We start from the raw sequence: 26,784 nt of genomic DNA on the forward strand, positions 1-26,784 counted from the left end.
TTAATTAGATTTTGAAAATCCACTCCTTCCATACTTTTCAAAATCTGCAATAGGATAGGGTGATTTGCCAAAAGTGATTTTAAGAAAAATTTAAAAATACCAAAATTTAACTTTTAACTTTTTAAAATCACTTTTTAAGCCTTTCAAAATCAATCTCATAAATGACAATACAAGTTTTAATTAATTAATTTTAAAAAAAAATTATTGTAAGATTACAAAAATTACTTTTTTAAAGGGTTAATTTCAATAGGTGACACAATTTTCGACACTCATCTAATTGGAGACGTCCATTAAATAAAAATGAATCATATTCATTTAACTCAATGCTCGCACAATATCAGCCGAACACTACACGGTACACAGATTAACAAGACGATGCTCCACACAATATTTGATTATTCAAAAAATTGACCAACACATTCAAGATTCACAAAAGAAGCATAACACATAAACAATACAAGAGAATTAACGTTTTTTTTATGAGTCAATGGAGAAGAAACAATGATTATAAACAACACAAGGAGTCAATTGCTCGAGACTTCTCAAGGTTAGCTCCTTCAATTTTCAAGGATTAGTTACGATATAAAATAATTTTTAAAATATAACCGGATTCAATTTAAAAACTTAAAAGATCAAATGGGGAAGTATGAATCTTTTTTATTATGCCACATGTTAGCTTTGCATCTCTATCATAGGATTTGATAAAATCAGTAAGTATAAATTTGTATCAAAATTTCAAACCAAAATGACTTTATACTACCAATTAGAATTATCCACCCATATAAATGATAAGCAGTGTAAATAAAATATTTAAAAAATTCTTTCTCTTAGCAAGTGAGATTCCAAAATAAATGAGTGATCCAATAAATTTCCTTTTTGACAAAAAAAGCAACGTGCGACGGGAGCATTTTTAACTCTTCCCCCGTCGCAAAAGTACATAATAACAAGGTTATTTTCGTCAAAGTGAAAAATAAGTGGCTTTTCTTTTGGAACATTCCTGAAGTCAACTTCTAGAAGCGTGGGTGGCTATTCCACTAAGGGCCATAGCATAATGCTTATATAGAAGAACAAATCAAATGCGCCCTCTTTTGACTTCTCCATACCAACAAATCAAATGAAGGAAGCATGAGTCTTATTAAATTGCGTCATCTATAATTTTCTATCTTTTTTTTTTTTTACATACGTTAATTATTTTAGTGGAATAGCCATAATCTATCTTTTTTTTTTTTTTAATTTTTACATACGTTAATTATTAGTTACCAAAAAAATCAAAAGATTATGAGATTGTAAATTATCAGCTGCCATGAAAAAAGAAATTGGATCGAGTTAAAGTCTATCATATCATGCATTTGTTCCAACACTGCTTCTGGTGTTTAATTTCACAAATTATTTATTGCACCGCACAAATTATTTGCTATAGACGCAACTCGTTTTATATATATATATATATTTTTATATTTATCATTGTTATTCAAGCAACCAAAATCCCAAAAAAAAAAAAACGATTAAAAAAAACTTGAAAATATACAACAAAAGAGGGGGAAATCTAACAAAATTTGCGGGAATGCCAAATTGAAGACCTTGTATGAGAGACAGAGATATATAACACTGAAATTAACAAAAAGGAAATTATGTACTGGTTAAATTAAACTTAAACATTTTTTTTAAAATCTCAAGTATTCTAATTGCTTATTGATGGAGAGATTTTTTTTTTTTGAAAGAAAAAAATTTATTGATGGAGAGATTGCGAAGAGTTTTTTTTAACACACTAAGAATTGAAGTGCTTCTGAGGAATCATTTTATATGTATTCTTTTCAAGTGTTTTACACATCTTTCCGGTGAACAAAAAAATTATAAATAAAAATAAAAGCATTTATCTATTTTGCGCTATTTGCACCTTAAAAAAAACTCTTCAGGAGCATTTCACTGGGAAATTTATACCAATAACCATAAAAAAATTTGCTTTTTCCATCTTAACCCCCCAAATAAATTTCTATCAATATTAGCCACAAAAAAACATTTGAGACCAAAATACCCCTCTCATCTCTCCCCCAACAATCTCTCTCACTCATTTCTCCCAAACCGAAGAAACTCCTATAGTCGGCGGCAACATCAACCCTCGTCGGCATCGGCGGCGGCTCCATCCTTCATCAGCGTCCGATCTACCATCTACAGCCTTCAACAAAACCTAGGTTAGCCATTTTATTTATATTTCATTAATTTAAAATAAAATTTTAGAATAATAGTGGTTGTAGTTTGAGAATAATGGTGGTGGTGTTTGTGGTGGTTGTTATTGTTTTGGGAGTGTAGAACCGCTGCCCAGCAAAGGGCGTTAGAGCGCGCGCGCCCATGCTATCGCACCAAATATTTGTACGACAGCACGCCTGTCGCACCAAACATTTGTGGGTTTAATATTTTTTTTTTTCGTCAAGTCAATTTATTTTATTTTTGTTGTAAATGCAATGTAATAATGTTATAAATATTACAGATACATGGCGAAATCAGAATCATCAGATATCGAAGTAGGCAGGATGTATTTTCATTATGCCGATCACTTTCCGGGTTGAATTTCGAGCATGTGTAATTTATCTTCAGTCGTAAAAGCCATTGATGAAAAATTAACAAAGCGGCAGTTGAATCTGTTCAAGAATGATATATTTGGACATTTCTTGGAGTGTCGAAACTTTCCATTTAGTAGGGTAATTTTGCACAATCTTTTACTGAGACAAGTGGCCCATGAAGAAGATAGCCGTGAGGATCAGTTATGGTTTCAAATTGGTAAGTATTTGATTGGCTTGTCAATTGTAGAATGGTGTTTGGTTACTGAACTTTCATATGGTGTTGATATCGAACTAAGAAATAACAAAACGGTGCATAGGTTACGGAATACGTATTTTGGTGGTGTGCATCGCAAGATCAATCTTAAAGAATTCGATGCATTATTTAAGAAGTTGAAATTCAAGGAAATAGACGCATTAAAGATTGCACTCCTTTATTTTGCGGATAGAGTACTAAATGCAAGAAAAAATCACTGTCAAATCAATTTCGATTGGCTTAACGACGTAGATGGTATAGAGTACTTCTGAAACCGTCCATAGGGTCTTTTGTCGTGGGAAATGATATACAAGAGTGTTGACGATGCACTGTTCGAGAAAGACGAGAAATTTAAAACGACTCGGTTGAAAAACCCATATCATAACATTGAAAAATACAATGTTTACGGCTTTACATCCGGGGTTCAGGTGCGTTATTTTTTTGTTTATTAATAAGTTTTATAGTGTTAAATATTTGATAGTTGTTTTAATAGATTTTTCACTTTAGTTGTTGCAAGCTTGGATTTATGAAGCGATCGGAGGTTTGCCGTCAACATGGGTCGTGAAAACGAAGAAGAAGATTCCTCGCATCGTGCAATGGAAGCCCATACCGTCGTATGTAATCAACTTTGCTGAGGTTTATTCGTTCTTCAACCACGAATCTCGTCTTGTAATTAATATGTATTAATTATTTTTTTAACTTTACTAAATTTAAGTTATGTATACTTAAAATTTTGGATTGAATTTATGGCAGGGGGACGTTTTACAAACCCTTGAGCCGAATTCAAAGGAAAGTAGCAGAAAATATTAGCTCACTGTGAAGGATTACATGACAAGCATTCCAGACTGGGTTCATAAAGTTGGTATCCTTTAAGTACTATAAATTTTTTAATCGAAATTTTTAATTTTTCATTTACTAATTTTAAATGATACTTTATACAGCATCAACCCTCAATCAAAACGATGCCGTCCGTTACAAGGCAATCAGACGAGCATGACGACATACCAAACCCAACACCAGAGCAGCGTCATGACACTTCTAAGGATGAGGTGGCTGTTGATGACCATCAGGAAAAGACAGACAACTCTGATGACGCACATGATTCTGAGGTTATAAATAATATACGATATTCTTCTTTTATAAATCCATTATTGTTTTACTGTTATTCTAAAATTTTACTTATTTTCTTTTGTAATAGTCAAAGACAAAACAGTTTAATGATTACATGTGACGACGACTGGATAAGATTGATCGTAACGTTTATGAATTGAAGTCAGAATTAAAAGATGTTAAAGAACCCGTGGTTGGATTTATCGACACATTTTCTAAACGTCCAAATAAGAATTCTCCCACTGGACGCTCGTATGTGGTGAGCAAATTTAAATTTAATAATTATGGTCGTTTAACTTTTAATTTGATAGTTGTTTAATATGTTCATCTTGGTGAATGGACATGCCCCGAATGACTATGGAGTGTATACTGACGTGGGCAATCAAAATTTTTATACGCCCACGTCATTGTATAGTTTCCACGGGGATGTTAGGGGGGAGAGCGTGCAGGTGTTCACTGAGGTGCCTCCGGGCATTAGTAAGTTTGGTCGAGCGTACATACCGTCGTCATTGATCGTAACGTTTATATAACGAACATGGTCCATGACTTGGGGTCGAGGTAAAGGTCGGACGTTCTTTCCTCGCCTGAGTGGAGGAATCATGTAAGGACTGTTATAAACATACGACGGTATGGGCTTCCATTGCACGATGTGTGCTTTGTTTTCACGATCCATGTTGACGGCAAACCTCCGATCGTTTCATAAATCCAAGCCTGCAACAACCAAAGTAAAAAACTTATTAAAACAACTATCAAATATTTAATACTATAAAACTTATTAATAAACAAAAAAACAACGCACCTGAACCCCGGATGTAAAGCTGTAAACATTGTACTTTTCAATGTTATGATCTGGGTTTTTCAACCGAGTCGTCTTAAATTTCTCGTCTTTCTCGAACAGTGCATCGTCAACACTCTCGTATATCATTTCCCACGACAAAAGACCACATGGACATTTTCATAAGTACTCTATATCATCTACTTCGTTAAGCCAATCGAAATTGATTTGACAGTGATTTTTTTCTTGCATTTAGTACTTTATCCGCAAAATAAAAGAGTGCAATCTTTAATGCGTCTATATCGTCTATTTCCTCAAATTTCAACTCTTAAATAATGCATCAAATTCCTTAAGATTGATCTTGCGATGCACACCACCAAAATACGTATTCCATAGCCTATGCACCGTTTTGTTATTTCTTAGTTCGGTATCAACACCATATGAAAGTCCAGTAATCAGGCATCATTCTACAATTGACAATCAAATCAAATGCTCACCAATTTGAAACCATAACTGATCCTCACGACTATCTTCTTCATGAGTCACTTGCCTTAGTAAAAGATTGTGCAAAATTACCACACTAAATGAAAATTTTCAACTCTCCAAAAAATGCCCAAATACATCCTTCTTGTACAGATTCAATTGCCGCTTTGTTAATTTTTCTTCGATGGCTTTTACGACCGAAGATAAATTATACATGCTCAAAATTAGACCCGAAAAGTGATCGACATAATGAAAATACATCATGCCTACTTCGATATCCGATGATTCTAATTTCGCCATATATATGTTATATTTATAACATTATTACATTGTATTTACAACAAAAATAAAATAAATTGACTTGACGAAAAAAAAAATATTAAACCCATTGTAATTTGGTGCGACAGCCAAGTTGTGGCACCAAAAATTAGTGCGACAGGCGTGCTGTCGCACCAAAACTGGTGCAACAACACGGGCGCACGCTCTAGCGCCCTTCGCTGGGCAACAGTTCTACACTCCCAAAACAACCACCACCACCATTATTCTCAAACTACAACCACTATTATTCTAAAATTTCATTTTAAATTAATGAAATATAAATAAAATGACTAACCTATGTTTTATTGAAGGCTGTAGATGGTAGATCGGACGCCGATAAGGAATGGACCTGCGGCCGACAAGGGTTGATGTTGCCGCCGACTATGGGAGTTTCTTCAGTTTGGGATAGGGGTGGGCAAATTCGGTTTGGATCGATTTGAGACATATTATCAAACCAATCCAAACTTATCGGTTTGAAATATTCCCAAACCGATATAGACATAATTGTTTTATAAACCGAACCGATTGGATCTTCAATTTGAGTTCTAATAACAAAATACATACTGCTTTTATATTTGTTCACAACAGAATACATTCTAATAAAGAAATTCTCCCCATGTTTAATCAAAACGAACTCACAAAATTTGTTCACAACATAATACATTATAATAAAGAAATTCTCTGTGATTTTTTCCCCATGATGATCAGAATGATTCTTTGAAGTAATTATGCTCTCCTCGCCAAATTCTTTCCCTAGATAAAGAAAATCCAACGAAACAGTTCACACAGAAATACCGCTTCTAACGCAAGAACTAAAAGATCCAAAGGCTTCATCCTCATCAATGATCACTGATTTGATGTAGAGAAGAACAAGATAATTCACATGAGACTGCAAACAACTCAAAAGGATGAAAGGATGCAGTTTTAATAATGCGATGATGCAGCCCACCCCCTCCTTTTCTCCTTCTCTCATTCACACGCATGCAAACAAAGCAAGAGAATCATTAAAGTTCAATGAAAAATATTTTCTGACCATACTGAGGACGTTTGATGGTTATGAAATGACAACATCAGATCATAAAAATAAGAGAAATAAAATCAAAACATACCTCAGGAGACTTGAGAATGAGAGATTGAGATTGAGAGAATTGAGAATGATAGGAATTAGGAAGCACTGGAGGTGGAGGTGGAGGTGGAGGCAGTTGTGAGTGTTGGAAAATTAGGTTTGTGTTTTTGTTTTTATAGTAAGAGATATGCTATTGTGTATGAAAGTGTACATTTCCTTTGTTAATAATCCAATACGAAATTGACACATCATATATCTTAAAGCTTTTTAAATTTTGGATTGGATCGGTTTGAATCCATTTGAAATCCTTCCAAACCAAAATCCAAACCGAGTGATGTCGGTTTACAATCCAATAAACCAAAACCAGTGTTTTTACTAATGAAACCGATCCAAACCGATCCAAATGGTCGGTTTGGATCAGTTTGGATCGGTTCGGTTAAAATATGCCCACCCCTAGTTTGGGAGAGATGAGTGAAAGAGAGATTGTTGGGGGAGAGATGAGAGAGGGGTATTTTGGTCTCAAAGGTTTTTTTATGGCTAATGTTGATAGAAATTTATTTGGGGGGTTAAGATGGAAAAAGTAAAAATTTTTATGGTTATTGGTGTAAATTTCCCCATTTCACTATGCACACCTATTTGCTGAGTTATGAATTTTATCTATTATTTTGCACACTCATATAATGAATTTTGAAAATTACCTTTTACTTGCACAGCCCTTCGAATTCCAAAATAATCACCAATTAAAGCTCATCTTCCTTTAAAACATATATATGCATGTGTGTGCATGTGCGTATGCTTGGGCCTCTGTGTGCGTGTGTAAATATAAACAACCTTGATAAGAGTCATATCAAAATTTAAACTAAAGTCTTCAAGCAACAGGAGCTTGCTGGAAAGCATAGTACTATTCTAGAGAAAAACTAAGAGATGCTAAAGCCAAGCGAGATAGCTTAAAGTATAGGTATTATTCTCCAGCAAAACTAACTCACATCAAGCTTCAAAATAGGTGCTAAAGCCAAGCTAGAGTTTTGGAACACATCAAAATTTTACTCCGCAAGCTCATGTTTATGAACCACCCCTAGACCTAGAAATTAAAAGCCACATCACTTAATCTAAAATATACCCCCTCTATTAAGGATTAACATTCCAAGACCATAAAGACCGATGAATTGAAGCTGACAAATAGGAACTAAAGCCAAGCTCATTGTGGTCCCTTTTATTTTTTTTGGCACCAACCTATTGCTCGTGTGATAATAATGTAATGCGACATTAATGTAGTACGACCATAACTGACCGAGTCTTCCTTCTCCAATGGGGAAAACTAGATGTCATGGGGCCTAACAGTTAGCTAATGGAGAAGTTTCACATGGATTGTGACAAAAGTAGCCCTTGGAAAATTTTTAAATTGATTGAAAGATAAGCATCAAACAAAATTTACATTAAACCAACAAAATTTTATTCCTCAAGATTTTTCCTCCTACCCTTAAACTCATTACCATTAGGAATTGGACCATATAGAGATATTCGTAGATCACGTTGCAGCAGCCGATGGTGAAAGTAGGTTTTGTACAAGTCCCAAAATTCATCTCTGCCAAAAAAAAGTTGAATGTAAAATTAATAATAAGTTGAAAACAGCACACCCTTGAAAAACTACAATATATGCAAAAGTCATATTGATAAGAGATGTACACTTCTAAATTTATAAATGCATATTTTCTCATACAATGGAACCTTAGTACCTAAGTTTTCACTACTTTTCAAACGACAAGAATCTCATTCTCAATTCTTAAAATTTGTTGTGCATTCACAGAAAGAACTTAAAATTCCTTGGTGAATTTAGTAAAACATAAACCTTGCAAAAAGCTGTTACGAATTACGCAAAATAAGTGTTTACAGTTTACAATATAGAACATGAAAAATAATTAAAACAAAGGCAAGATAAAAGAACTACCAACAGACAAACAATAATGCAAACAGGTCAACCCATAATCAGACCTGACTTGAGGCAGTGTAAACAAGGAATAGCCCTTAACATCTGTGTGCATGTCAAGTACAATCACAGATAACCTTGAAAGCCCCAATGCCTCAATGTCGATTAACTTCTTTATCCTGGAAATGAAATAAGAAAGAAACAAAAACCATATCATTTAACAAGATGGTTGACAAACCTAAATACATAATTGACAAAACATAAAGACTGCTATCAAACAAAGTGAAGACAAAGTACAATAAAGAATATCAAACAAAGTGTTACAAATAACTCAATAATTCATTTCATTTCTAATTCTATCACTTTCTACTATTCTTTATTTTTGAGAACATTAGCCATTTCAATAATTTTGTTAATCCTATTCAGGCAATTCGGCCTTAGGGGATCCAGTGATGCAAAATATTAGGGGTGGACAAATTTGGGTTCGGATCAATCCAATCAGGTTTTGGGTTAATCAGGTTGGGAAAAATCTGAACTCAATCTGAACTTGTAATCAAATCCGAATTATATTCAGATCGGATCGGATAAAAAATTTTGGATTGAGTTCAGTGGAGCAAGCTGCAGCAGCAGTCCTGGTAGCTGATGGAGCAAGCTGCAGCAGCAGTCCTGGTAGCCGATGGAGCAAGCTGCAGCAGATCATGTCAGCGCATCACGACAGCCTGGGTTGGTGCTGCAGCAGAGCTTGCGTCCGTGAGACAGTGACTGGCTCTGTGTGCGCATGTGGGTCATGTCAGATGGCGGTGCTGTGTGTGCTGCCGTGTGGTGACTGCTGACTGGCTGTGTGTGTGTGTGTGGTGAGAGGCACGTTGTGTATATGTGGTGATTGGATATGATTGTGTGTTTGTGTGATGAGTGGTGTGTTGTGTGTTGTGTGTTGTGTGTGCGTGTGGTTATAGGTTTCACATTTTTATTTCAAACAATTTTTTTTAAAATTTTGTGTAGCCCAATCGGAATTTTGGATACGATCGGGTTGGATAAATTCCTGGTTGAGGGGTTCATCTGCATCCCAAACCAGAATTTTTTCAGATCGGATCAGGTTATTTGCCACCCCCACAAAATATGGGCTTTCTACCACAAGCAATTAGCTTGTTTCTCTCTACTCCTTTAAAAAATGGAGCAATTCCTCTCTTTCCAAATAACCCACAATTGAGCTAAAACCATACACTTCCTAAGCATCTCAGTTTTCCTTACTCCCAAGGGTTAAAACATTCTCCAAAACAGTCCCATATTTTCCAGGATAAAATTTGAAATTTGAATAAAAAAATTTGAAAGGATAATGTTAACATGAATGAGAAACTGACATCCCTTAGAAGGTGCTGAATGTATTTAACAGTTGATAACTAACCTGCTTGGTGTACCACCAGCAAAATTAACCCGGTTCTTTAACAATGATACCTGCATCAGCCATAAAGGATAAACAATAAGCATACCTTCATAAATCCAAGAATAACAACAGAAAGTAGATGAAGTAGGCAAGACATTTGGAATTGCATGGCACTCTAGCAGTTTAACTATTATTTTTGGGTCCTATAATTTAAGTATGGATGATCATCCAACGTGTTATCAGAACATTTTTGACAGATCTTGCAATTATCATCCAATTCTGAATTTCAAAGCCAGTTAATAAAAGAAGTAGATACCACAAGACATAAAGTTCATGATGACAAAATTTATGCTCGTTTTATTAAGATGAAACAAAATAACTTTTACTCCCGTATGTTGAACAAGGAACAAGCAATTCATCAAAAATATATAGCCCTTGCACAGAAAATGACAGATGTCAAAAAGCTCATGTGAAATAATTGCTTACACATACAAATCATCTTCACAAAACAATTTACTGAACGTGTTTTTACCATTTTGTTTCCCGAAATAGAAAATGGCCTTCGAGAGACAATATCAAACAGTTTGTCGAAGGGGGAAAAAATGAAATAAGTGACATTACAATTGGGTATTAAAGAAAAGGCATAGATAGTTTATGGAACAGATTTCATCTTGTTGCCTTCGTATAGGCTTTCGTTATAAAAGATTTTCAAGACTAATCATTTTCTTCACATGCCCCATCTGAAATGTCAATTAATAACCAAAATCGAACAGTACAAAAATGGACAAGGATTCACAAAAAAGAAACATAGATACTCTTGATAAACAAAAGAGAGAAAAATGAAAAATCCTCCTTTAGAGAGAAAAGAACAAAAAGCTTCAATTTTCGTTATATGCTTTAGAAAACCACAATCTTTCAGAGTTGGGATCAGACTGACGTGCAAATAATATACATTCAACACCGCTGCTAGCTTAAGATAATATGCTTGTATCATCATTTCCCAAGCTTGAAGTGAAAGAACAAAGTGAGAAAATAATCTATGCCTGATGGTTAGAAGACAACCACAATCACTGAGAGATAGGGATCATCAGACAGGTGTGTAAATAGTATAAATTCAACACCATTGCCACCTTATGATACTATGTTTGTATCATCACTGCCCAAGCATGACAATAAAAGAACAGTGTAAGAAACTAAATTTTTGCAAGATGGTTAGAAGATAACTATGGTCATTTGAGAGTTTGGGATCAGACTGACGTGCAAATAATATATATTCAGCACCGTTGTTTCCTTTTGTGATAGTGTTGTATCATCATTTCCCAAGCTTGACATGAAAGAACAATGCAAGAAAATAATTTCAAATTGGTAGACAAGGACAGAAAGATGGAATGAAGAGGCTCTGTAACAGCAAAAGGAATCTACCACTTGGCCTGCGATGTCTGAAGTCATTGATTCCAAGACAACACGAAGGCTGCTAACAACAAGCAATGTCACTAAGCAAAATTTCACAAAATGAAAGCTATATGAATTAAGTTTTATTATTTTGACATTTAAACCATTTATTTAATGAAGGCCCACTTAACAACTTATAGAAGTCTAAGCACTAAATCCTACAATATAAGCAAAACTGTCACTGTCCCAAACTTATACAAGTTTATCACAGATTAAAGACTTCCATCAAAGCTCCCCAAATTTAAACTTCATAACAAGCAAAGTACATACTTTGGAGCATTGCAAGTGTTTGAGGGTTACTTCAACAGTGAGATTAAAAAAAAAAAAAAAGGATCCAACAACACTTATCGACACATGCAACAAATAAGGACACTTACACCAATGTAATTCATCTCAACTCTTCCTTGTGAGCTAACAACCAATACAAGACAGGAAAATATAAGATGCATAATATCTACATAACAAACTAACAGGAGATGACCCCAAAAAAAAAAAAAAAGGAATAAGGAAAAAAAATGGATCTGAGTGTAACCACTCATTAACTTACAAACCTGTTTGTTCTATCTAGATTTCCATTACAAATATGATCTAACACATTCTTCAGATTCACCAATCTAAATAGTCTAATAATCAAAGATCATAATTCGTTGACATCATTGGCAGGTTTTGTATTAATCACAGATGGGTTAAATTCATGCATCTGGCTTTGTATAACTAGAAATTGCATTACTCTAATAATAATTTAAAATTAAAAAAACAAAACTTAGAAATTTAGTGAAAAGAGGGATAAAAACCTGCTCTTCAACTTTCATGTGCTTTGAGAATAGCTTCACAGCATGGCACTCCTTAGTCAGCGAGCGCAAACCCCTAGAGTAGCACAAAAAATGTTAAAAGCAAAAGCATGAGTAGCATTACAAACAAAATTAATAGTAACATGCAAATCAAGATGTCTTATAATATGCAATCATACTGTGTCAGCCACTAGTTAATATTCTACTTTGCTATGTTCAAGTATATTTCAAATGAAAAAAAAAAAAAAAAAGATATACTTTAAAAGCTCTATAGATCTCAAGGCAGAGGAGCTAATAATGAGAACTGCCGGAGACCCTGGATCAATTTTCCCTTCCAATAGCTGTCCTTCAGTTAGCACTTCTTTCCATAATGACCCAAAAGCTGCCTTCATATGCATCCCCAATGACTTTGAATCTTGATCCAAGCTTCTAGACAGCTCCAGAATGCTCGACTCTGCACAATTTAACGGACAACAATTACCAAAAAAATAAAAAATAAATAAGGGACTGAATTGAAAATTTAATTATTCATATGCATATTTTACTATTGGCCCGTTATTTTTTGCAGGTTTTATGTTGTAGCCTACACAAGTCTATGGCTTTTACATTATGGCCCTCACCGTGACATCATCGAAACCACTATCGTAAAGGAGTAAATAGAGTAGAGATATGACCTTTAATTGATTCTAACTCGAGGGAAGAGAGCTGAATGCCATTGGCTGACTGAAACTCGTTTAGAAAGAAGCTGAGCTGCTCCGATGCCGATGCCGATGCCGATGGTGCTTGTACCTCGTCGTTGCCGTTTTCATTTTTGGCTTTCCTGGTAGTATTCTTCTGCCCCTTCTTTTTCTTGTACTTGGTCGGGATGGCGGCTGCTTTGGGAGCGACGGACTTCGGCTTAGCTTTGAGAGAGGCTTTCTTCTTTGAGAGCTTCTCTGCGTCTAGACTTCCCATTTTCTATTGGCTCATGCTTGCTGTCAAGCTTAGGTTTAAATGCTAGGGTTTGTGTTTTGGCGGTCTTTACTCGGCCTGAGCCGCCAGCCGGTTTACCGTTCTTGTGGTTTTTTATTTTGAGTCGGGCTATCAGCACTCCTCCAAAATTCTATTGAAACCCATTTTTCAATTATATTTCATTTAATACCAAAAATATCATTTTTTAATGAACACTTTTTTCCTTTATGATTTTTTTGATTTCTAATAATTTTCTCACTCTTTCAATCTTAATATCTATATTCTTCTCTTCAAACTTTCTTTATTATTTAATTTCTAAATAAAAAAATCTAAAAGAAAAAGGAAGAAAAACATTATACTTAGAAAATAATGAATATTTTATGGGTTTAATACAATTTTATCCTACCTATAAATTTTGGGTTCAGCTATTAGTTTGAGAATCCTTAAAAAATTAGTTGCAATTGGTTAAAATTTTATTTTATTTATTTTTCCTTTATGTTGTATCTTAATTAAGTTGTTATGTTTATTACAAGAATTTTATTTTGGCTTAGAGGATTACTTCTTAAATTCAAAGTATTTTAGTGATAATAAAAAAGTTTATATTGTGTAAGCAAAATAAAAATGAGAAGAGAAAGAAAATATAAATGGTTTAATTCTAGTTAAATTTGTCCTTAAAAGTAATTATACTATTGTAGTATAACATGGGTTTTATGAGATTAATCAAGGGGTGCCAATAGTCCAACTCTTTTATTTTTATTTTTATTTTTATTTTTTAATTTCATAAATTTATAATTAAGTATATTTATTTCTCTTTTCGAAAGGAGCATCAATTAATGAGCCAAGACTTTTAATTTTATGTCAATTGTTGTTGTTTTTTTTTTTTAAAAAAAAGTAATGGTCTAGTCTCATTCAGTGCGACATTTATTTATTAGATGATAAAATATAATAATGAGTAATTTTACATTCATCATTCAATATATGAGTAACATATAATATTGTAACTGAAGGTAAAACTCAATTGTTGCGATCTATGATATTATTGTTCTCATTCGGCAACTATTTTTTTTTATTCTTAACCGATTTAATCTGAAATCTAATCTAATATTGTTATATTTGTGCTCCTATAAATTTTATATGTTAAATAAACAATAAACATCTCAAAGACAATGAATACGAATAAAATAATATTTTATTATAATATAAAATATTCACAAAAATTTGCAAAGAATAAAAATGTTAATTTGAAAGATTATATGTTAAAACTACAGAAGTAGTAGAGCCGCCACCAACTCTGAAGACAGGTACGTGAAGTCAAAACACAAGGCACGAAAAAAATTCACGATCAGACGCTAATATAAAATCTGTAAGTTAACATTGTCTGCCACAAGGCAGGAGAAGGAAAAGCCACTTGGGAGTTGGGTGGCCCATCTCAATTTGGACGCTCGACGGAAACAGCCAAGAAGGATGACAGCTGGACCGAATTGTTTGTACACAATACCTCTCAATCATATAATAGTTTTTTAAAATACCAATTATGAAAAATCAGTCTCCGGCTGGAATTGTTTTAATTGTCGACGCCTTTGATTTTCGATTATGACTATATATTAACTTATTACGAGAATCTACGTAGGATGAGTCTACCATCTCAATAATGGTATTTTATTCTGTAACATAATAGTGGTTCTTAAAGTGAGAATTATGGTGAACTTTTTTAAAATTTCGTTAATTTTATGATGATTTGACGATTTTCAAATTGTGAGATTTGTTTTGTGACAGAGTAGTGATTCTTAAAATGAGACTGGTGGTCAAATTTTTTTTAAATTTTCATTATTTTACGACGATTTGATGATTTTCAAACTATGAAGTAAAACGCATAAAATAACTCCATAGTGTATGAGATGAATGTGTGCTTTTTGATTAGGATCGTATTCTACAATTAAATATATATAGACATGTATGCATTGATTATTTTCAAACTGTGAGTTTTGTCTTGTGACAGAATAGTGGTTCCTAGAGTGAGACCGATCGTCAAAATTTTTAAATCTTCATTATTTTATAACGATTGATGATTTTCAAACTATGATGTAGACTGCATAAAATAACCTCGTAGTGTACGAGATAAATGTATGTGTTTCGATTAGTATCGTATTCTATGATTAAATATATATACACATAGAGAGTGGGATGTGAGACGCAAGAAACACGAGACCATATGGAGGGCCGAAATGATTCCTGCAGAATGGTGCCAAGAAATGGAAGGCGAGTGATACTTTTCCCACTGCCATTCCAAGGCCACATAAACCCAATGCTTCATCTTGCAAGCATCCTCTATAGCAAAGGATTTTCAGTCACCATAATTCACACCGATTTCAACTTCTCTTCGACTAATTATTTCTCTTGTAACTACCCTCATTTTGATTTCCATTCATTCCCTGATGGCTTCTCGGAAACTGAAGCCTCCGTTGAGGATGTTGCTGTTTTCTTTACAGCCATCAATGGCAAGTGCATCATGCCATTTCGGGATTGTTTGGCTGAGATATTGATGAAGTCAAAGGCTGATCAGAATAAGGATTCTTCGCCCTGCTGCTTAATTACGGATGCGTTCTGGTTCTTCACACATACCGTTGCTGCTGACTTTAAGCTCCCCACGATCGTGCTACAAACTTGCGGTGTCTCTGGCTTTCTTGCTTTTACTGCCTATCCAATTCTAAGGGAAAGGGCTTACCTTCCGGTACAAGGTGTACATCAATAAGCTTTTCTTTTGATTGATAAATTCTCAGGAATGTTACTAATTTTCCATTTGTTTTCCCCCTCAGATCACCAATCATTAGAAACTCCTGTGACAGAGTTTCCACCGCTGAGAGTCAAAGATATTCAAGTTCTTGAAACAATGGATCAAGAAAATGTTTATAGATTTGTATCAGCTATTGATACTCAGATAATGGCCTCTTCAGGAGTGATATGGAACTCCTATCGAGACCTTGAACAAGCTGGACTGGGATTGGCACACCAAAAGTATCTTTCCATCCCAATTTTCCCAATAGGTCCACTCCACAAGTGCTCTCCGGCTTCTTCAGGCAGCTTATCATCTCAAGATTACCAAAGATCCATTTCCTGGCTAGACAAACAAACACCTAAGTCTGTAGTTTATATAAGCTTTGGTAGTGTTATTGCTATTAACAAGGATGATTTTTTGGAGATAGCCTGGGGGGTGGCCAATAGCAGGATGCCTTTTCTCTGGGTAGTTCGACCAGGATTAGTCAGCGGAGCAGAATGGGTTGAACCATTACCGAAAGGGTTCTTGGAAATGCTAGATGGAAGGGGGTGTATAGTGAAATGGGCTCCTCAACAGCAAGTGCTGGCTCATCCTGCTGTTGGAGGGTTTTGGACACACAGTGGTTGGAATTCAACATTGGAGAGTATATGTGAAGGAGTCCCCATGATTTGCCAGCCTTATCTTCCGGACCAAATGGTGAATGCTAGATATGTAAGTCATTTTTGGAGAGTTGGATTGCACTCAGAGTGGAAGTTGGAGAGAATGGAGATTGAAAGAACAATCAGAAGAGTAATGGTTGAAGCTGAGGGCCAGGAAATGAGAGTGAGGATTATGCACTTGAAGGAGAAAGTGGATTTTTGTCTAAGGAAAGGAGGTTCCTCGCATCAATCTCTGGAGAGATTGATTGATCACATACTGTCCTTCTAGTCAATTTTCCAAATCTATCTTCACTCATTGTGTAATAAAATAAATTATCGTGCAGTCCATATTCTCATGAAGTGACATGAAGTTACTCAATAATAAAGCTTCAGTCAGGTTTTACTAATCTTCCCTTGCCTACTAACGCATGCATATTTCCAAGCACATAATTTTATTAAAATATGAGCCCATGAGAGCTTTATCAAATGATTTTCAAACATCTTCCTTTGGTTCGTTATCACCCAGTCTATACTCAATTATTTTATTGAATGCCTTAACACTTCCGTCAAACACGTTTTTTTTTCCCCCTAATTTCATGCGCGCACCAAGATTGACAAGGTTCATTTGTAGTTTTTTTTTTTAGTAACAATATTGTCATTCAACAAATTTCAGATGCAGTACATGAAACTGAAATGGGAATCTGAAATTGACGGGTGGAAAAATGTAATGGATGGACAAACGGTATTGGAACCGTTGGTGAGTGAGGGTTTGAACATATGATAGTATAATACCATATACGGTTGAAGAAGAATAGCCACCATCGGTGCCTAAAATTTACCAAGGCTCTGTTTGATACAGTTTTTCAAGTACAACTTATTTACGTAGAGTTTTTATTAGTAAAATTTTTATAAATAAAGTTTTTACCCAAAAAACTTTAATTATTTGGTTATCAATAAGAATTTTTATTAAAAATTTATGAAATTACTTTAATAGACAAACTTTTTAAAGTTATATTATGAAAAAAAAAAATAAAACTGTTAAATAAGTAGAGGGTATTTTAAAATTTACTAAGGCTCCGTTTGATACAGCTTTTCAAGTACAACTTATTTACGGAGAGTTTTTATCAATAGAACTTTTATAAATAAAGTTTTTACCCAAAAACTTTAGTTGTTTGGTTGTCAATAAGAATTTTTATTAAAAAATTTATGAAATTACTTTAATAGACAAACTTTTTAAAGTTATATTATGAAAAGAATAAAATAAAACTGTTAAATAAGTAAAGGGTATTTTAAAATTTACTAAGGCTCCGTTTGATACAGCTTTTTAAGTATAACTTATTTACGTAGAGTTTTTATTAGTAGAACTTTTATAAATAAAGTTTTTACCCAAAAAAACTTTAGTTGTTTGGTTGTTAATAAGAACTTTTATTAAAAAATTTATGAGATTACTTTAATAGACAAACTTTTTAAAATTATATTATGAAAAGAATAAAATAAAATTGTTAAATAAGTAGAGGGTATTTTAGATATTTTAACATTTAAAAATAATTTTTCAACCTCTACTCCCAAAAGCCCAAAATTTAAGATTTTGCTAATAGAGGCAAAATATCTTATTTAAGCTTCAAAAGCTCTATTAAAAAAACAACCAAACAAAAATAAAAATTATGATAAGAGCTTATGCGATTAAATAAGTACTTATAACCATTAAATAAACCATATCAAACAAACACTAAAACTTAATTCATCCACCCATTGGGTAAGTCATATCCTGGTTCAAAAAGTTTGGTAAGTTCGAAGATGAATACCCAATAACATTCAAATTTGACATTATTAAGCCGTAAAATATAAATGGGTTCCATAGAACATGGATCATAAACTGCTTATAAATATCTCCTTCCTATTTGTTAAATAATAAAGCTGCAGGCGATTGGCTGGGTCTGAGACAAGGCTCTATTTATCATCATATTGAATTAAACCTCTAAAAGGGGTTTCGCAGCCTAAGATTACTAAAGCAATCACAAAAAGTTTGCTAACAGTCATGACACGGTATGCATTGATATCAGAATTGCGGCAAACCACTAATCTGGCATGAAGATATTATGGTTCATCATGTGGGTTTGGCAATTTAGACACCAATATAACTGATAAATTCTATGTTAAACTTATTTATTATCTATGGTTAAAATATAATTCATATTCTCTAATCCAGATGTATACCCAGGGAGCCATTCAGTAGTCAAAAAAATGGCCAAACTGATAAAAATCAAGAGGTAGCTCTTTGCCTCATCCATTTTGTAGCTGACCACTTCTCTCCTGAAAGAACCTCACATCCTCCATGCAAGCTACTTGGATCTGACTGCCCGTCTAGCCCCTGAGAGTACCAATAAAAACGACCGAATGAAGTTTGGAATGATGAATCAACAAAATTCAATAAAAAGGACCAGTTTTACTTATATTCCTTTTTAATAAAACGGGTATCCTTTTCATAAACTTACAAAACCCATTCATTTTGTTTTTTTAATAAACGCAAAAGGTCACAGGAATAAATTCAGTAGAAGAGAACTTTCAATTTAGCAGGACAACATGCCACGGGAGTAGTCACTTTCAAGAGGTATAAATTTCAGGGCCTAGAATATAAGGCCAAGAAACCCAACATGGTCGTAAGTTTTGGTCCTTGAATGAAATCGAAAAATGATCCTTTAATATTTTCCGACTAAAAAATAGAAATCGTTTAATGCAGCAATTATGGCGAGCGCAAAGGAAACAGGTAGGACAAGTGATCACTTGTTGCCTCCTCAGAGATTGCAATGACAACATCAAAAAATGATCAATTTTATGGACAAACAGAGCGAAGCCAATTAATGAACTGGAGTAATCAGCAGCTAATTGCAGTGAACAAGGTGCTTCCAAGGTATCTACTTAATTTTTGGAGACATAAAAGTGCCACAGCAGTGGAGGACAATTTTATGGGCAGACTATTTAATGAGAAGTATTGAAAGACAAACCATGCTCCAAAAAAGCACCGCATCTCCTTGAACTGGTTTTACAGACAGCCCTTTCACAACCTTCCCACCACAGCTACATTCACCCGAACCAGCCTAAGATTGACATATGCATAGAGCCAAGAAAATGAAAATTTATTGAAAAAAGAAGAAAAATAGCACTGGCAAAATTAAATTCATAGAATTCATGTTTCTGAACTTTAAATTTACGATGTGCAAGCAAAATAATTTTGGAAAACCAATCATAACATCAAATACATTGGCATTCAATGACATTTCATCTTTTATATGATTACTTTGGTAACCAAAATGAGCTCAAAGGAAACTAGCAACAGGATGTTCAAGAGCAAGATGGCTTAATTAGAATTATGGATTGAGAACAAGTCATGGAATCTAATTTATATCACGTGAAGAGCAAACATATTTCATGTTTTAGATGCTTTCCAGTAACAGAAGTCGATAATGTTAATATGACTAAGATGATCATCTTTCATTGCCAAAGACATCCATTAACTGGGTCAATACTCAGTACCTCATCAAATCTTACTACCATACTTGACAAACATACTAACAGGTACTATTGTCTCCAGAAAACTGATCTAGAAACTTATTTGGATAATGCAGATCACTCTTGCTATATTCTACTAAAATACATGATGAAATAATATGTAAATATATTTTGATAAATTATTAATAAACGTAGTTCAATAACCATGGGGACGTATGAGGGATGGATAGGTTGTGCATAAATTATGCGCAATGGGAAAGGTTTAGGTGTTACATGAAACAAAAGTTCAATAACCCGAAAATAATACAACAGAAGTTAGGCATCAGATTCTAATCAGTCATTACCATAGGAAAATATGTTTCTCCCCCTTCAACATTATCACTTAAATACATAAGCATTGTTGCTATCCGCTGACCGCCACGCTTCAAGTTGAACTGTCAAAAGGGAAAAGAGAACAGAAAGAAGATGAAGAACTGAGTCTCAGATATCACAAGAACAGAGCATATATTGACAAGAGAAATAGGCTAACAGAAGTCATTAAGGAAAATAACTTACAGTGTCTGAAAAGTAATCGTGATGGGGCTTGTAATACTGATCTTTTTCATACCTGTGCTGCTGCAGATGTTAGCCTTGATACTAAGATGTATCAGTTTTTCTGTATATACATAATAGTTTTATTAAAAAAATCAGATTCCTACCTTAAAACTTGGATGAGCTCCCCATTTTCTACTGGTACTTGAGAAAAGACAGAAATCCTTTTTTCAATTGCCTGTTAATGACAAAAAAATGAACAGTGGAAAAGAAAAGGAAAAAGGTTTAGAGCAGTGGCATTTTTGCCATTGTTACAAAATCAAGTGCAACAGTTTTTAAGTAATATGAACCAAACCAACTACAAGAAACTATCACACAAACCAAGGCCAGTAGCTTCAAGGAATATTTAGCTGAGCCAAGTACAAGTAGTTAACACACACAAAATAGAAAAGGACATGATGAGATAAATCTCTTCAGTGAAAGAGAGAGTACATAGGCTGATCAACACTTTTGTATACTATTACGTTGCATCCTCTTACAACTGAAGGTCCAGCTATTGAATTTGAGGCAACTGTAATGAGACTGCCATCTAGGAAAAAGTCAATGCTAGATAGATTGTCACATGATCAATGAAGCTAAAAGTAACTAGCATTTGGATTTTATAAAGCAGCTCAGTCAAGAATGAGGATTAATTATTTAAACCAATAAACCATGCATCAGTATTGCAGAAATTGCACATAAAGATCAATAAAAAGCATTTGGATCTTATAAAGCAGCTCACACAAGAACGAGGACCAATTCTACAGTGATAGAAGTTGATGAGAAGTAACTCAGAAATGAACTAAACCTGTATCATTGGATACTTTTTCTCTTCCGGACTCAAAAACATACCAGAACTTGTCCTTACATTACTCTTGATTCCCTGAAAAGGAAAATGTAATAAATTCAATTTATCAATCAATGCAAGTATAATAAACAAATAAATTCAAAAGGATACAAATATGTTTCATCACTGAACCTCCAAGCTAGATACTGAATTCCGAATTTACATAAAAAGTTAACAACCGGGCATAACTAACAACCATTACTTCATTCTGTAGATTCTATATTTTGCCTCATGTTTGACAGAATGCAAGTTTAAAGTAAAATTGCATCGGGTATTTGAAGTCTTTCAACAAGGAAATAACAAAAGTGACAAGGCTTGTTATATCAAGGAAGGTTTAAATGGAATTTCAATAAAACCAATCCTGCATGGGAATAGAACTTGCTGAAAAGAAGTTACTCATGATCATTATACGTAGTTGGCTTGTGAGTCAATACACATGTTTTCTTTTGGTTTAATTTTGAATGTTCAACCAAGTTGGATTCAGGCATTCATTTAGCATCCATAGTCCAAGAATAATGACCATTTGTTAGTCAGTTATGAGGAAAGATACTCAACAGGTAAGATATTAGACAGTTTATGTTATTTGCAAACAAGAAAAAATTAAATTGACGCAAGCAATAAGAAACTTGAGCAAAATCAAATCAAACACCAATGAAATTCAAAAACATTGTCAAGTTTCAGTATAGGGGCTAACTGCAGTTTTAAGTAGTTTATAAATCGGCTAAAATTTTTAGATAGCAATTTAACAAACTGCTGGTTCTCTTTGGTATGATTTGTTTTCAAGTAGTTTACTAAATTTAATATTTCCTAGAATGAGGTTAGTGGCCCCATGGGCAATTAGCCTTAATTTTGGTTTGGATGTCTCTTTGATAATCTATATCATTTTGACAGAAGATGACCATAGATAAAATGAGATACTTTAATATATATTTTGAGTTACTATCATGCTTAATTCAATATGCACTCAATAACTGTGAAGCAATTATTCATATCTTGTACTCACAAAAGAACGTTTCTTTAAATCAAAATCATAGTCCTCCATGAACTAGTAAATAGAAAATAAGCAATGATTTGATAATGAACTACGATCCTCTGGGATAAAAAATAGATAGTAAAGCTCTTTACCATAGATATAAAACAATAGGCCATCAGATTTTAACTTAAATGGCAGATGGAAGTCTGATAGATATACCTTCCCTGTTTTTGTATCCACAACAGTGGAGACTTGAAGATGAGGACGGGCAATGGCTCTAAGATAGTCGCATTCCTGCAGAGGCCACCAAGTTATGAACTTAGACCTACAGCATGCATAAAGCCCATCTGCCATATGGTATTGCTCAATAGTTTATTAAGCAAACAAATAATATTGACCCTGCCCTAAGTGCATATAGGGATAAGTGTAAGTGTCGTCAATGCATACCTCCATGCTCAAAAAGTTATGAAGGACTAAAATTCTGGGCAACCAGCTAATTACTTCAGGTTTGACCTACATCAACACAATAAGAGGAAATATCAAATTTCACCAGCCTGATCGAGAACAAAAGGAGGGGGGAGGGGGGGGGGGATGAAAAGCATTAGTACAATCTTATGGGTGGCAATTCCAGAAATAAAGCACTTATGCCTCACTGCAATCTTGTAACAACAGTATCAATCCCATAACACCAGCATAAACAATATATTATAAAATAAAGATAACGCCCCACCCGATCCCACCTAAGCCCCGAGAAGAGAATAAAAAAGAATAATGAAACAAACAATCATCAGCATGCAAGGACAACGTATCGTAGAACACAATCTACAAGCTTATACTATGAGCATCCTATGTATTATCAAAATCCTACAATACTAATCCGCTGCCTGTGAATTACTACATTGCGTAACTGTGAAATATTAGATTGAAATATATTGCATTCAGCAACTATCACAATTTTGATTGGTAACAATAAATTCCTTTAAAAATGAAAAAAAAAAGTATAGGACATATAGAATTACTTGCAACTCCGCTTCATGATTCTGATTTTAAATTGTAAGAATGAAAAATTAAGTATACTGACCAATATATCTTCAAACACTATTCAAAATACCACAAGATTTTTCTTATCCTCTGATCCTCTTTCTTTTTAATCTACAATCTCAAATGCTGAGGTACAACTTCTTGACAGAAAACAATAAAACATTATGATTTAAATTTTTTTTTAGAAAAAAAGCATACATACATATCCAAGACGTAATAATTCAGCTTCTTTATCATTATCCCAAAAAGTAGCACCTGGAGAAAGAAAATGGAGAATAAAATTACATTTTCAGAGTATGTCAACTGAAAAGCCGATAAGGCAGGACAAACTTGAAGAGTAGGAATATGCACTATGAATAAACACAAACCACATCTGCCCACTACACAGTTGAAGGATTTTTCTGAATTCCCTTACTAACCTCTAGGCAACTGAAGATATCCATTTTTCTGACGTCTCATAAATGATGGAAAATCGGTGCCTGTAATGGACATGTTTCTTAAGTAATCCATCTAATATGAAAGAAGAGCATATATGAGCAAATGTCTGCATCTTTTCAACATCCAAACAGAGCTAAAAGACTAAAAACCACAAACTTCAATGCACTGAAAAAAAAAAAATGTATTGAAGTATGAATGTTTTTGGTCTTTTAGTACCGTCCACATTTTAGAGAAGCAAAAAAGCTAACAATTCAAATTAATATCGACAAAGCAGCAATACAATAACACTATATTGATGACTTTATTCGAGGACAAAATCTACAATTCTGGATTTACAGATGCCTGATAGAAATATTCCAAGAAAAACAAATAATATTAGCAAAATGTAATCTTTAACGGCAGAACAGAAAGAATTGATTGGACTCCACTGATTCGTTTAGCTCACTTATTTTAGAGTTTATCGAATACAAAAGATCAATCAATTACCGTACGAGTCTTCGAGCTTTCGTATAAATGCTAACTGAAACAAAGCACCTGCAGTTTGAAAAAGATCACCATCTCTCGTTCAATCTAAAGATTTCACTTAAAATCTATCAAATATATTATAATTATAATTAGTTTTAATTGTTAATTATTGATCATAATAATTATGATTAGAATAAAAAAAATGATGATAGTAACAATAATAATAATAATAATAATAATAATATAGCAAAAGTAATAGACAAGAAACGATGCGTACCGATGATCATTCCAAAAGTGACAAATGTAAGGAGACCGAAGACGATTTTCATGGAGGGAGCCATGACCATGCCCTCGGAATTTCTGCAAGAATCTACCCAACTCTAAGTCGAAGATACGATTTTCTTTAAATTTATTTATTTTTAACAGACTACAGTTGACGAAAGTGGAAGCCCACAATTTTAGTCAATTTACTGCCCTTTCCGTTGCTTGTTCACTGGATTTGGTATCTTTATTTCTTATATTAATAAATAGAATTTCGAGTTGTAAAATTTGGACAGCTTGTTAATATTGTAAAATTTTAAAATAATTGTTGTTATTTATACTGTTAAAATAATTAAATATTTAATAAAAATTTATTTTTTAAAAATATTGTGAATTTAAAAAAAAAATTTGTTAAGTAAATCTTATGGTTAAATTGGCATTAGAATGTAAATAACTAAAAAAATTATAAATAAAATTTATTTACATATTTATAAATATATAAAATATTTTTTATTGTGTTTATAATATAATTGATAACTAAGATAGATATATTTATTGTATTAATTTTATTTTTCGTTTTACCACAATGTCAAATTTTTAATCATTTTATATGTTTAAAAAATAATGGGTGATACTTAGTAATTAGAATCAATTATTGGAGTCCCTAAAAAATTATTGTTATAATATAAGTAATATTAGATCAACTTGCCACTTCGGCCAAGGCCGAAGTGGTGGGCTGCTGCCCTCACAAGGCTTGTGAGGGCAGCGGTTCTAGCCCCCACAAAAGCATTGTGGGGGATAAATGTTCTTAATATGTAAAAATCATTCTCCCTTGCGAAATGCGAGTGGAGTATGGACATCCCTCCTCTGTGAGGGGTTATTTGTCTGGGCATGTACTTCACAGAATTCAAATGTAATAATGTAAGTCTCAATTATGTATATCTGATTGTAATTATCAGTGTAATATATCTGCTATAATAGCAGTTGTTGTAAATATCTGTGTAATGCAGTAATCTGATGTTTAATCAGTATTCAAAAAAAAAAATATTAGATCTGCTATAATAGCAGTTGTTGTAAATATCTGTGTAATGCAGTAATATGATGTTTAATCAGTATTCAAAAAAAAAAAATATTAGATCAACTTGAGTCATGACTGATATGATATTCATCTATTAAATAGTATAATAGTAAGAACTCATTTGAAATTACTTTTAAGAGTTTAAAAATATTTTTGAAAAGTTAAAAAGTTAATGTTAGTATTTTGTAAATTTTTTAAAAAAATAATTTTAGCAAAATCATCTTATCCTAAGGGTCATTTTGATTATTAAATGAATTTTATTTACACATTTTTAACACATGCATATAAAATATTTTTTATTGTAAATAAATAATAATTTATAACTAAAATAAATATTTTTTATTTTGTTAATTTAATATAATCAATAATAATAATCTCTTTAAAATTAATGATTTTGTTTCTTAATTAATAAGAGTACTTTGGATAATTCAAGGGAGTATAATTTTATTATATAACAATCTAAAACCTCAAGATTGGTGGATTGTAATAGTTCTAATCATAAAGTTAAAATTTGACACATGGATTAATAATCTTCAGACATTTTTTTAGATAAAAATTAATTTTTAAGAATAAGTTTCAGGTAAAAATTCGGTGTTGAGATAAATTTTTTATTAGAATTAAATAAATAATTGTTTGATAAAATAAATAAAAAAATAAAAATTTAAAATAATTTTAATTATTAATTCAGTCTTCAATAAAAACTTATCCCAATACTGAATGTTAATCCGTGATTTTTACTGTACTCGTAACATCATAACATCTTGCAAATTAGGGCTCACATTGGTGTATTCAAATCATTTGGACAATTGAGATGGAGTTATGATTACACTTCGAAACATCCCGCCCTAAACTTTTGCCATGTCCCCACGTGTCATTAAGTAGTACTAACCCCTGCCATCCCTACACTCTAACAGAGTTTAAATTTGTCTATTCAATGATCAAGTGGATTGAAATTGACCTGCGTGTCACCCAAAAGTTGGAAATATTGTAGATACTGCATTTCATCCGGAGTAAAATGAAATTAACCTAATTTTTTAAGATCAACTAAATTAAAATAAAATTGTTTTCTTTGAAATTAATAAAATAAAATTATTATTCTGAAAAATAAAATAAAAT

The 26,784-nt window shown here is 33.1% G+C and overlaps 3 protein-coding genes and 2 non-coding genes across 8 annotated transcripts; 1 reads left to right on the forward strand and 4 right to left on the reverse strand.

The window, feature by feature from the left end:
• Positions 1-1,900: 1,900 nt before the first annotated feature.
• Positions 1,901-13,158, reverse strand: LOC18049885 (uncharacterized protein C3orf26 homolog). 3 transcript variants are annotated; one of them, XM_024189549.1, is made up of 7 exons: positions 12,795-13,158; positions 12,379-12,574; positions 12,124-12,196; positions 9,899-9,948; positions 8,559-8,672; positions 8,060-8,151; positions 1,901-2,169 (listed from the first exon to the last, which is right to left on the reverse strand). In XM_024189549.1, exons 1-7 carry the CDS (start codon positions 13,072-13,074, stop codon positions 2,069-2,071), a joined length of 906 nt encoding a protein of 301 aa, XP_024045317.1. In that variant the 5' UTR covers positions 13,075-13,158; the 3' UTR covers positions 1,901-2,068. The 3 variants fall into 3 exon arrangements, with proteins under 3 accessions (XP_024045317.1, XP_024045318.1, XP_006443140.1); XM_024189550.1 differs by having other exon boundaries at positions 2,119-2,176; positions 12,795-13,157; XM_006443077.2 differs by lacking the exon at positions 1,901-2,169 and having other exon boundaries at positions 7,754-8,151; positions 12,795-13,157.
• On the reverse strand, positions 10,798-10,882 carry LOC112100592. The gene has a single exon (XR_002906960.1). It is a non-coding gene; the product is annotated as a small nucleolar RNA Z122 (small nucleolar RNA).
• LOC112100591 lies at positions 11,118-11,201 on the reverse strand. Its single transcript, XR_002906959.1, has one exon. It is a non-coding gene; the product is annotated as a small nucleolar RNA Z122 (small nucleolar RNA).
• Positions 13,159-15,283: 2,125 nt separating the features above from the next.
• Positions 15,284-16,774, forward strand: LOC18049886 (UDP-glycosyltransferase 76B1). The gene is made up of 2 exons (XM_006443078.2): positions 15,284-15,809; positions 15,888-16,774. Exons 1-2 carry the CDS (start codon positions 15,284-15,286, stop codon positions 16,772-16,774), a joined length of 1,413 nt encoding a protein of 470 aa, XP_006443141.2.
• Positions 16,775-18,323: 1,549 nt separating this feature from the next.
• On the reverse strand, positions 18,324-24,808 carry LOC18046069 (prolyl 4-hydroxylase 1). Of its 2 annotated transcripts, none has more exons than XM_006443081.2 (12): positions 24,607-24,808; positions 24,351-24,398; positions 23,846-23,905; positions 23,629-23,681; positions 22,833-22,898; positions 22,605-22,679; positions 21,374-21,448; positions 20,694-20,764; positions 20,551-20,602; positions 20,340-20,429; positions 19,491-19,583; positions 18,324-18,856 (listed from the first exon to the last, which is right to left on the reverse strand). In XM_006443081.2, the coding sequence occupies exons 1-12, from the start codon at positions 24,674-24,676 to the stop codon at positions 18,749-18,751; spliced, it is 861 nt and encodes a 286-aa protein (XP_006443144.1). In that variant the 5' UTR covers positions 24,677-24,808; the 3' UTR covers positions 18,324-18,748. The 2 variants fall into 2 exon arrangements, with proteins under 2 accessions (XP_006443144.1, XP_024045158.1); XM_024189390.1 differs by having other exon boundaries at positions 23,846-23,936; positions 24,607-24,624.
• Positions 24,809-26,784: the final 1,976 nt, after the last annotated feature.

This window comes from Citrus clementina, unplaced genomic scaffold (genome assembly GCF_000493195.1).
Source record: "Citrus clementina cultivar Clemenules unplaced genomic scaffold, Citrus_clementina_v1.0 scaffold_3, whole genome shotgun sequence".
Lineage (NCBI taxonomy): Eukaryota > Viridiplantae > Streptophyta > Magnoliopsida > Sapindales > Rutaceae > Citrus > Citrus x clementina.

Bases quoted from the DNA above. Each gene is read 5' to 3' on its own strand.
- LOC18049885 (XM_024189549.1), bottom strand. From the start codon at position 13,074: ATGGGAAGTCTAGACGCAGAGAAGCTCTCAAAGAAGAAAGCCTCTCTC. The intron at 9,949-12,123 runs GTTTTTATCCCT...TGGCTGATGCAG, and splicing joins ACATGAAAGTTGAAGAGCAG to GTATCATTGTTAAAGAACCG. The intron at 2,170-8,059 runs GTAATGAGTTTA...TGAAGGCTGTAG, and splicing joins ATATGGTCCAATTCCTAATG to ATGGTAGATCGGACGCTGAT.
- LOC18049886 (XM_006443078.2), top strand. From the start codon at position 15,284: ATGGAGGGCCGAAATGATTCCTGCAGAATGGTGCCAAGAAATGGAAGG. The intron at 15,810-15,887 runs GTGTACATCAAT...TTTCCCCCTCAG, and splicing joins GGCTTACCTTCCGGTACAAG to ATCACCAATCATTAGAAACT.
- LOC18046069 (XM_006443081.2), bottom strand. From the start codon at position 24,676: ATGGTCATGGCTCCCTCCATGAAAATCGTCTTCGGTCTCCTTACATTT. The intron at 23,906-24,350 runs GTAATTGATTGA...TGTCCATTACAG, and splicing joins AAAGCTCGAAGACTCGTACG to GCACCGATTTTCCATCATTT. The intron at 22,899-23,628 runs GTATGTATGCTT...GTGTTGATGTAG, and splicing joins AATTATTACGTCTTGGATAT to GTCAAACCTGAAGTAATTAG.